The sequence below is a fragment of the Musca autumnalis genome, unplaced genomic scaffold (assembly GCF_047663935.1).
Source record: "Musca autumnalis isolate F117 unplaced genomic scaffold, ASM4766393v1 scaffold_1, whole genome shotgun sequence".
NCBI lineage: Eukaryota > Metazoa > Arthropoda > Insecta > Diptera > Muscidae > Musca > Musca autumnalis.
The window spans coordinates 294,045,223-294,057,239 of record NW_027411644.1 but is presented as its reverse complement, the minus strand read 5'-3'; the positions used below and the strand labels follow the sequence as shown (position 1 = coordinate 294,057,239).

At 33.5% G+C, this 12,017-nt stretch overlaps 1 protein-coding gene and 1 long non-coding RNA gene across 2 annotated transcripts in view; both read left to right on the top strand.

The window, feature by feature from the left end:
- LOC141389715 (uncharacterized) overlaps positions 1-12,017 on the top strand; it is a 100,937-nt gene that overhangs the window by 68,054 nt on the left and 20,866 nt on the right. The gene's annotated exons all lie outside the window — the stretch shown is intronic.
- LOC141390913 (uncharacterized) lies at positions 8,746-11,346 on the top strand. The gene is made up of 5 exons (XM_073963847.1): positions 8,746-9,423; positions 9,832-10,401; positions 10,685-10,927; positions 10,992-11,139; positions 11,219-11,346. The coding sequence occupies exons 1-5, from the start codon at positions 8,746-8,748 to the stop codon at positions 11,344-11,346; spliced, it is 1,767 nt and encodes a 588-aa protein (XP_073819948.1).

The following is a 12,017-nucleotide window of genomic DNA, read 5'->3' as shown; positions in this document are numbered from 1 at the left end:
TAAAGCGTGCCTTAGGAGTTTTCTTTCACCAGAGGAGCATCCTTGTAGATAGCCTTGTGGATTCCTGACTGAAGATTTCAATGTCCACAGCAGAAAGCTGGTGGCACACCGTTTCTGCTTTGTGCGACGACATTTCTGGATTCATGGTACCAATATCAATTTTGTTCAAGAACTTGGTCATCTCACGAACCTAACAACAAAATTTAAGTGGTACGTGTAATTCTCCCCACATCCTATCATTTTTCAACCAGTGTTTGGCACTTTGAGTGGCTGTGTGGGAACTTGTATGTAGGTAGTTTGTTTAATGTTGTCTAATATTTGCAAAACGTGAATGTTGTTAGGCGAGGAGTGCTATTTCAATTATTTATAGTTGTCTTATAACATAAATCTGATACAACCAATAATATATTCATTTTTATATTGAAGGTAAACTCTAAATATTATCCAATTTTATTATACCCTCAGCCTTAAATTTGTTTCTAAATTTTTTGTGTGCCAAATCAAAATAATTATCGGACAATTAAGACTCGATTTACCACTGTCCGTCTGTCTGGCTTGTGACCACGATGGCACTAGAAAAGATCAATTGATTTGGTCGATACCAATAAAAATGTTACTTCCAGGCACATATTAAGTTCGAATATGGACTATATTAGTCCGATATTTTGGCTCCCCCTCTCATAAAAGTTTAAAAATTTTAAAGACATTCTTCGGATTGTTTTGAAAATTTTTTGTAGCTTATTACAACAATACAACCTTTTCGTTGGCAAGCCCATGCCTCCTGACATAATGATCCACTGTCAGTGGGATTATTAGTTCCACAGGTTTAGGCGTTTGTGGGGTAGGTATCTTATTATTGTTTTTCGTAAAGTCGTAAGCTGAGATTATATAGCTGTCTGCAAATCCAAATGATTATGATTTACTTGTTTAGAAAATACATTTGCCCTCTCCTTTTCCATCGACTGTTCTCTGTAGAATTTCGTTTTGGTGCTTACCGCAAGATTGTTTCTTATACAACGTTCATCTCTTCTACCTTTGATTCCTCGTAACTAAGGGACTCAAAATATAACTATCCACCTTCCTATCTCTCACTCTATGCAAACGATACCAACAGCTTTACACATGTTTATTCGAATGTTTAGTTTGAGAACAAACATTGCTTTTCATATTAGCAAACAAATTAAACTATTTGTGACATGTATATTAGTTTCCGTTTTTATATCTTTAATAACACATTGCCCTAACGAAGTGGTGCGTCGGTGTTGAGGCAGACATGCAATGATGGTTTCATGCTCTGGCCTCACGACCTTACTTCTAGTGCCAGCACATTTTAGTTATAGTAAAAGCTAGCACTTTATTAAGATATTTATTGTGTTAATAACAAAAAAGCAACTAAACAGCAACAACAACTACACACAAATGGATTGTAACTCCTGAGGTCAAGTATGAGTGTATTGAACGGGAGACGTAGACAGAATATGAGCTTTGTGTGTCCCTGGTGTTAAACATGCAAAACATTATAGTATGTACTTACCACCATGTCACATAACTCGAATAGTAACAGCAACAACAACACCGGACAGCAATAACTTTCATTATTGCTTAGTTGCTGCTTGTGGAACTTATAATGTTGCATGGTGCGCCTGCCACACAACAACAAATGAGAGAGAGTAGTTAAAAGTGGAAGTAGCATAATAAGGAATTTATTAAGCAGGACGTATGATTATAAGTAAATGTGAATGTACCACGAATATACATATGTATGCTGATTTGTGTGGGTATTTGTTTGGCATGTGTTTGGAACAACAATCTCATTTCATTCATGCATAACATGAATTTAAGCAGTCAGACAGGCAATTGCTCTATATAACACAGGAACTTCTTATATTAAACAGGAACACATTCTATCAAGCCTTGTCCAAAAAATTCTCCCAATAAACCTCTTGTCTTCTTGTATTCTGCCTCTAATTAAAATATTTACTGAAGTAATAATGTGTTCTTGTTTTTGTTTGGGAAATTCAAATTTAGTGTTAATGATAGCAGGCTGGTATGATGTACACTCTCTATTGGTTAGTAGGTCAGCAGCTATGTTGCCTGCTGCTGATACTGCTTCAATTCCAATTAAAATGCCAAACATTATGTTATCGTTAGAGGTTGTCATTTTCTTCTGGGCGCTTAGAGAAATTCCATCCAATGGATTTCTTTTCAACAATAAAAAAATATTGTAGATTTTCTGCTATTGAGTTTCGATGACATATTTCCCAAGAAATTAGGACATTAGTGAATAAACATTATGGATTTGTTTAGTGTGTGTGGAAATATTACCCCACAATGTGTTCTAATTAAGGAATGTGTTAGATGTGGGCTTTGGGACTTTTTTGGATAATTGCAAAAGGGGAAATAAGTAATTTGTGTAATATATACATTAGAGAGTCCCAAAAACATTTGTTTTTATTTTGGAACTCCTACTCCCTAAATGTTTTCCATTTCATCCAAAAATCTTATATGTATATGACATTTTATGGCGATCGGTTAACGTTACCCATGACAAACGAGCGATTTTCCTTTCCATAGTAATTTGTATGAGAACAAAGGTGCATTTTCACGAAAATTCTCCAAAGGACGCAATTCGTTTCAGACAATTTTGAATCTATTTATATCTGTCCGACAGCCTGTCTGGTTGGCTTATGCGCATGATATCCCTCGAACAGATAAAACGATTTGGTCCTAACTTTGGCCGATTTGGTCCTAAATTTTTGGACTTCGTAGTTTATATAAAAACTTAGATCAAGTCCTAAGATGGACTATATCGGAAAACTCCTTCGTGTACCTCACCCAAAAGTTCAAATTATGTTCTTTAATTTGCGCGCACAACAACTGTCGAACGAATCAATTGATTTGGTCCAAACTTTGTACGTCTTAATATTTCTTCGCGATCAGGTTCAAATACATCAGTCTACTCCTTCGAGTACCCCAAACTCAAAATTTTCAACTATGAAGAAGGATAACTCTTGTAGGGAGTATCCGATTTGGTTAGAACATTGCACATCATAATATTTCTTCCTTTACTGGCTTTACTAAATATTTTGAATTATTGATGACATAGGGTCAGAATTCACATACTCAAACATCCATTCACGACAAAAGACAAAGTCAATCAATGACCGTCTCCCCTCAGAAAAGGGAAATTGCCACTGAATACGTGGTTTTCTATCATAAAAAATGTTCACATAGAGTGGCCATCAGCTTATGTTTCAAAACTAATACGTTTTGGCAATAAGTCATCTAATCATTACCGATAAAGAAGAACTGGAGTAGACGAAAAAGTGAGAGTGTGCCACACAACTTGATATTGTTTTTCGATTTGCACGATGATTGAAAGTTAAAGTTACATGGTAGAAAACCCCACACAATTTGTTCGCTCGATTCTCCACATAAAAATACCAGTAAGCATCATCATCATTTTTTTTTTTTTGCTTTATGAGAATCCCTTTGTTTTTCGTCTTTTTTACTAAAAAATCCCTCGTAGCAGCATTCCTGAAAGTATGAACCGAAAAGAAACATGTATTCCAAACCACTCCGTCATTATTATCTGCATTTTGTTATCTATCTGTTTCTCAACTTTGGCGTAATTTCGTGCTCACACGATGAATGTTATATGGTTATATACGATTTTGCATGATGCCCTTTATCTTATCCTTGTGGCGACCCCGTTTTTTAGGTTGTCTTTTTTGTTTATTTCTTGTCTTGGTGCGATTTCCCTTATCTTTGCTTGAGTTTAGTGGTATTTACAATTTGCAAAATGTGAAATGCAAATCATGTGTATTTTAGTATATGGTGTTGTTGTAGTTGTTTTTGCCTTTGCCTTTGCACTTGTCTGCCATGTCCTTACCTTGCTTTATCGCATGACTTCGTTATGTTGTACACGCATACATAACTACAGTGCTGCTCAAAACGTTTGTAACACAGATGTCTATATTACATTTAAACAATTTTTAGGGACATTTTGTGTTTTTAAATATATTTGTTTTTGCAATTTCATTCATTACTTTCAAGATTTAAAATGATTATTCAGTTTTTAACGCTTATATTACAGAAATGTGTGAAATATCGTAGGAGCACGCATTTTAGCCTGCTCAAAACATATGCAACTCCGTGTTCGAATATCTATTACTTCATTTTTGATGAATTTTTTGTATAAACATAAGCTTGTTTTTAATCAGAAAAAGGGGGCAATAAGCTTTCATGAGGAATACATTTTATCCCGCCTATGTTTAATTTTGACAGAAAAGTATGCCGAAAACAAGACATTTCTAATTTTTTAAGAAAAAAAACTATGTCCCGAAATTTGTATCAAAGATATGCAAAACTGTTTATATGTTTATTTCTGAAAATTTTGGATCCAACGCAGTCCAAGAATAAACATTAGGACAGTATATTATTTTAAATTGAGCTGTATATCGCGTAAAAATACTAATCGGCAAAAGTTGGGAAGGAAGTGAATGTACAACTATATCTACTGCAGGGGATAATCAAATAATGATGCAAATAATTAAGCAGATATCTCAGATGTTAAATAAAGACTTTACATGGATAAATCTGTACGAAACGCTCCGATACATACCATAGATACCGGTGTACCAATATGGGCAAATTTTAGAAAAACAGTAATCTTCAGGAAATGTTCAATTTTTCATATAAATTATGCAAACAATTTTTAGAATTATTTTTGTTGTGAAATCAGGTACTTTTCGTCGACTTTAATCAATATTTGAGTCATATGACTTGAAAAATGTACTTGATCACCAGGTAGAAAGATAATCGAATTTGTCCCCTTATGCCAGAAAGTTGACCTAAAACGAACAACGTGTTGTATATTGGCCTGGATGTATTTTTAGACAGAGATGGTACTGGAAGCATGAGATCGAGATATCTATTGGATTTAAAAACTAACTGGATTTATAATATGTCGACATCGCACCACGTACGCGCCACAGATGTCGTATACTCGTAAGAGGGCGTTTTAGCATAATACCGCTTAAGTGATCTAAATTCATATAGGAGGTTCCTTGGCCCTAAAATGGCCTCTACACTATTAAATATCGAATACAACCTTGGTATTTAACAATTATCCTTAGAGACAGGATTCCAAAGGATTTATTAATTTATTTAGTTAACTGTATACCTTTAAGATGTGTCCATATTATAAATAAAATGGTTAACTCACAATATATTATCAAAACAAAAATTATTTCCTCAGATTTTGAATCCAATTTTCTCAGTTGCAAATGTTTTGAGCAGGACCTAGCTTTGTTTTGTATATTGTTGTACAATAAATGAAATCATTGTCAATTATTTTTTTAAATATTTAAGAAGGATCAGTAAACAATCAACCTACAATATATTTGCATTTCAAATCCATAAATTAACTCAGAACTATATAAAAATTGAAATAGCTATTCCAGTTGCAAATGTTCAAAAACGTTCAAAATTAAGGGTATCAATTATGAAAAAGGGTACATGAGGATAAGACATTTCGTTCGTTGGTAGTTAAGTTATTTGCGAATACCTATGGAGAGAAAGGAATAACATACTATCTTTAAATGAAATTCCTTAAAAGTGAGCTTTAATCGGTGTTATATTTGGGTGATAGGTATTTTACATATAATATGGATATTTAGGGAATTCTTCATTAGGGGCCACTTAAACTCTAATTGGTTTTCGAAAACATCTATTTAATCGTTTGTCTTGACACAGACTTTTATATAGTTTTTTTTTCTATTAGAAAACATTCGGTCTGACAAAGAAAATGTAGGAACCATCTTAGTAAGCAGGTATAAATTTTAGAAAACCTTAATAGGCTTTGTTGCCCACAAAATATAAGAGAATTTATAGAAGGCTAATGCCATTTTGTTAAGTACCGGTTGTCATAATTAAGGAGTCGAGGTGTTAAGTCCTGGGTACATAAGCTGCTTTGCCTGGTTGCCTTGCTTTCCTGCTTCATTTTTGACATAATAAAAATAAAAGAATAAAGGAGCCGAGCAAATTTCGAACTGGGTTGCCCTTTTTTCTTTTATTATTTTATCAGAAGCAAGCAAGGCAACCAGGCGAGGCAGCTTATGTACGCAGGCCTTTATTTTGTCAGATTCCTACTTTGATTTCAACTAAACATTATTGACAAATACGACTCCACGAGAATCATAGCCAAAGATATATTAATAAAAAATCCAATTTTAATCTTGTATTAAGGTCGTCGAATCAAGTTACTCATTGTCAGAAAATTGCAGATTTTTTAAATACAATTAAATAATGATACTTATAGTTCGGATCTCAATTTTTAACATCAATTGGGGGTCTTATCAGCTCATTGCAATTTGATGATCTGTGTACTGAAATAAATACCAATTACACTGTGCTACAAAAGTTGAAAAAAATTTTTGCAGGGGTTCTGATGCATGTATTTAGTTTTGATTTTATAATCGCAAATGTAGTGAAAAACGGGGTTTCTTTGATTTTCAACTTAAAACGGACATAACTTCTTTTTTCCACAACGGACTTTCACAGCTTATTTATTTTAAAGGTGAAAATCATATCTTTCGAACAGGTCATAATTTTTAAAAATCGGATAACAAATGGTTAAGTTATAGTGATTTAAGTGTGACAAAAACGCATTAAGAACAAGAAAATGCTTTTCCTCGTGCTCTAGGCTGCGTAGAAGACACCAAACGGAGTAATTATTTACAAAAAGAAAATTTAATTAGCTTTACAAAATGAGGAAAGCCGATGAAATCGGTTTAAAAATATATGAGTTATAGCATTTTTTGTGTTTTAACCTTTTGGTTTTTCCTTTACGAGTATAAAAGTTGGTACCTTAGTGCGTATGAGTGTATTTTGAATTTGTGTATTTAATAACTACGCACAATGTACCAATCTTTTATAAAGGAAAAACCAAAAAGTTAAAACACTAAAGATGACATATCTCACGCATTTTGCAGCCGATTTCATTGTTTTTCCCCATTTTGTAAAGCTAACTACATTTCCCTCTTATTAGAAGTAAATAATGACGCAGTTTGGTGTCTTCTTCGCAGTCTAGAGCACGGGAAAAGCATTTTCCTGTTTTTTAATGCGTTTTTATCTCACTTAAACCATTTGTTACCCGATTTTTAAACATCATGGCTTGTTCGATAGACATGATTTTCACCTTTAAATAAAAAATAAGCTGTAAAAGTCCGCTGTGGAAAAAATAAGTTACGTCCGTTTTAAATTTTTGCCTTAAAAATATTTTTTATTGTTTTCTTAAATAGTCTGCAGGATAAAACAAATCCTGAAGCATTTTTTCCACTCCGATTGAGGCACCTCCCAAACCTGAGTTTTGATCACTTTTACAGCATCTTCTGGTGATAGCTGGAATATTTTCGGGCTCATACGCATTGTTTCATAATTCGTCACCTGGATCCATCTCATAAACGTCTTTTGAAGCATCGCGATCGTATTTTTTCGAAATATCTTGCTACGATCGACACGGTTCCAAGGAGAAAAATCCATTTTTGCAGACAAGTGTTTATGCAATATCAAATGTTAGTTGGTGGAATAAATGCCCAAGGATGCCTCTATCTCACGGTATACAATTCATACCAAGTACTGTTTGCAGATCTTCGACGACTATTACCACTCTTCTGTTAACTGTTTCTTATCTAGCTACATATATGCATATATTTCTAAAAAATGCTATTCGTTTTTTTTGGCATAACCTTCGATCTGCCTTCATTTTGATATCTAACACTTAAAATTGGAGATTTAAAAAGGAGAACTATTTCAAACCCTTGCGTTATATCGAGAAGTTTCAAACACAATATTGAACTGGCCGGTATATATAATTTAAGGGGAGTTGTATGTGTGTGGTCTTCATTATTATCATCTCCGGTAGTCTTCCCAAAGTCTTGTATTCGCCTTTTGTGTTTTTGTTACTATTTCTGTTTTTTGTTTTTTTTTTTTGTTCTTTTGAATGATATTGGGTTAAACTGGATGTTGCAATCCTTTGGCTCTGCTTTCTATATATATGTAGGAAGATTATGTTCTTGAGATATATTTATAATGCTATGTCATTGATGTGGCTGGCTGGTCTATTCGAATGGTTAGCTAGCTGGAATCTTTTTATATGTAAAACGATCAAAGAGAAGAAGACGAAGATATAATGCTTTTATCTTGAAAATATATTGAAAAAGGATTGTTGGTAGTTATTTATTTGCTAAATGTATTCTTTCCGCACAACTGAACACATACTCGTATATTCATATCTACCCCTTAGAAAATCGAGTCTTCGAAGACATATTCGTGCACGATTCGTTAACGAAATTTCCGAAATTGTCATGAACGACAACTTGCATGACCATGTCTTGCAGTGTGTCTTGGCAAAGAACCCAAGAAATTTTTCAAAAAAGCGAACTTTTAAATTTATTACCACTTCTATGACGAATAGGTGACAATTTTCAAGACATTGTCTTGCAATGTGTCGTGCAAAACAAAAAAACGGTACCAATTCAAAACTGTATGAAAGCAGCATGCTATGCAATATTAATAGAAAATTAAAACTAATTTTTTTTTGTTATTTTCAATTCGGTTCTTGCCTTCAAATAAGCTATTGGATATACATATTAAACGTGTGTTTATATAAATAAAAGTGAATAAATATACAGATTATAAAAGAACGTAAGTAAAACTAAATAATATTTACAACATTTCATTATGTCATCTAAAAGATCTTTGCGGCGAGAAATTTCTCGAAAAAGTCGGGATTATTTGAAAAGACTTCGAGGAAAACAATTTAATCAAAAAGACTTCTGTCAGGCAGAGGGCAATAATAATGTTGATGTTTTGCCAGTTTACAACGAAAATTCCCAGTTTGACCCATTCCTTGAAGATTTGCCTGTTTGTGACGAAAGTTCCCAATTCCAGCCAACACTGCGTGATAAATTGAGGGATGTTTTTTTGAAGCACAACGTATCTAGAAGTTTGGGAGATGATATATTGGCAATGCTGAGGGAAGAAAACTTAAATGTTCCCAGCACTTCCATCCAACTTTTAAATTACAATAAACAGCCAACATTAATTCGCACAGTGAATCCTGGCCAATATTACCATTTCGGTCTTAAGAAGCAGATTTCAAAGCTTGGTAACATACTGGAGAATACAGATAGCATTGTGTTAGATGTAGGTATTGATGGTCTGCCGTTGTTCAAAAGTAGTTCAGTATCTCTATGGCCCATTTTAGGGAAAATCGTTAATTTGAATGTTCCATCAATTTTCCTTATTGGAGTTTATTGTGGGGTTAAAAAACCAGTATGTGTTAACGCTTATCTCCATGATTTTATAGTAGATTTAAAAGTCCTTTTGAGGGAGGGAATTCAATATGGAGATAAGAATGTAAAGTTTATTTTAAGGGTCTTTATTTGCGATGCCCCTGCGAGTGCATTCATTAAAGGATGTGTAGGGCACAACGCGTTCCATGGATGCAGCCGCTGTTTACAGATAGGGCGAAAAGTAAACAATGTTACAGTTTTTTCCAAAGAGGTAGCTGAAAAACGAACTGATGACATGTTTAAAAACAGAGTAGATCCACAGCATCATAGTGTTAGATTTAGGACAACGACAACCGATCTAGAAGAGGCCGGAACTAATATGGTGACGCAATTTCCCATCGACGTTATGCATGCTATTGACTTGGGAGTTATGAGAAAAATTTTAAATATATTGATTGAAAAAATGAGCTCTGACCGAAAACAATCCTTATCAGATAAACTATTTTCCATTTCAAATTATATTCCCCAATAATTTGTGCGAAAACCCCGTACGATTGATGAAATTAAAAGATGGAAAGCGACCGAATTTAGGCAGTTCCTTCTGTATACCGGCGTTGTTGTTCTGAAAGACATCATTGATGACGACACGTACTATCATTTTCTGCTACTGCACTGTGCATATAGGCTCTTATGCTGTCCTTACAGTTATAAAAATAACGTAGACTCAGCGGAAATTTTGTTGCAAGACTTTGTTAAATTTTTTGAAAATATATATGGAGAGCAAAATGTCACATACAACGTTCATAATTTATTGCATATATGTGAATGTGTTAGAGAACATGGTCTTGTAACAGAATTTTCTGCTTATGACTTCGAAAATTATATGCAATGCATAAAAAAATCTATAAAGAAAAACCACCAAATATTGCAACAAATCCGAAATAAGTTCGAAGAGAGGGCAATAATAATACAAAAATTCAAATTTAATTATAGCAAACGTAAGGGAAAGTTAATTAGTGTTAACAACACTAATTGCTATATAAGCCACATTCCTCCCAACAATCTTGTTATGCTACAAAAGAACGACTCTTTGGATTCCGTGGTAAAAATAACAAGGATTGAGGACAAAACGATATACGGGTTTGAAATCGGAAGTCAACAAAACTTTTTCTCATTACCTGTTCCATCAAACCAGTTAGGTATATCACTTGTCAACCACTTAGATGATCCCGGAACAGAAATTGCGTTCGATTGTGGAAATATTAGGTGTAAAATGATGTACTTGCCATATAAAGGACAATTTGTTCTTTTACCAATGTTACACAACTGTGTGTAAATCATATTTGTTAATTTCATATTAAAACAATTCTTGCATTTTTATACAGATATCATATTATATAAAAACAAACATGAATAACATTGAACAAGAAATGTCAACTATAAAACAAAAATTGAATGAGATCTTTGCACGGCAGGAGGAGATAGTAAAAATATTAGGGGAACACAACGTTTTACTTCGGCGAAACCTTGGAATGTATGAAACCTCTCAGGCCATGTTTCCAATTTGTACGGAAGAAAAGTTAAAGGAGGTCGAAAATCATTTGCAGACAGAAAAAAAATTAGAAGTGGTAAGTATTAATTTTAAACTTAGTATAAGCGTTTCCGAATAAAAATACATATTATATTTTACAGATCGGTGTCATGAGGAAAATTCTACAATATTCAATTAAAAATATTGATAAAGTTCTGGGAAAAGAAATTATAATGGCATATAATGTTGATGGAATAAAAAACAAGAAACCTTTAAAACAATATGGAAATTTTTTATGCGGCGTCTATGGTAAATACATAATATTATGGGCTTAGTAACAGAATTTATGCATTACTAATTCTTCTTATTACTGTTTTTTTCTTTACAGATGCTGTTAAAAGTGAAGGACTCACATACGAAGACTATTTATGTCAACTTAGAAACTCATTAAAACGAATTAAAAACACTATTAACAAAACAAATTCCAGAAAAACATTAACAGAAAACAAAAATTGAAAAATATTTCCAATTTTATAATTATTACTATTTGTTTTAATTTTTATTATAACTATGTTACCATTTTAATTATTATTAATTATATACTCTTTGAAAAATACAATGTTTGAATTTACTTTATTTACTTTAATTATATATGCATTATTATATATTCCAAAAAATTGTTTCTTTTCTTTTTAAATGGGGTTATTGGAGGAACTGCGGTTATTTATCACTGAAGAGAAAATAGATGGCATTGTAAGGCATTATGTCGTCAACGACTCATTGCATGACAGTGTCTTTAAAACTGTCGTCAACGACTTATTGCAAGACAGTGTCTTTAAAACTGTCGTCAACGACCTATTGCACGACAGTGTCTGTAAAGTTGTCATCAACGACTATCTGCAAGACAGTGTCTTTAAAACTGTCGTCAACGACTTATTGCAAGACAGTGTCTGTAAAGTTGTCATCAACGACTATCTGCAAGACAGTGTCATGTACATTGTCACCGACGACAACTTCGCTTACCCTGTCGCCCAAGTTGTCGTGCATGAATAGGCGGACACTTGTGTGAAAATGTCGTCAACAATCCCAAAGGGCTGTCTGCAAAGAGTCGTGAACGAATTGGGTATGTCGTGCACGATTCATCAATGTTGTCTCGAAGACACTTTCTATTGGGTACTTACAGCCAG

What these genes read in the sequence shown, in the direction of transcription:
- LOC141390913 (XM_073963847.1), top strand. Translation starts at nt 8,746, where the DNA reads ATGTCATCTAAAAGATCTTTGCGGCGAGAAATTTCTCGAAAAAGTCGG. An exon ending in TTCAATATGGAGATAAGAAT is followed by an intron (nt 9,424 to 9,831) that starts GTAAAGTTTATT and finishes ATTCCCCAATAA; the next exon opens with TTTGTGCGAAAACCCCGTAC. An exon ending in ACGACTCTTTGGATTCCGTG is followed by an intron (nt 10,402 to 10,684) that starts GTAAAAATAACA and finishes ATTTTTATACAG; the next exon opens with ATATCATATTATATAAAAAC.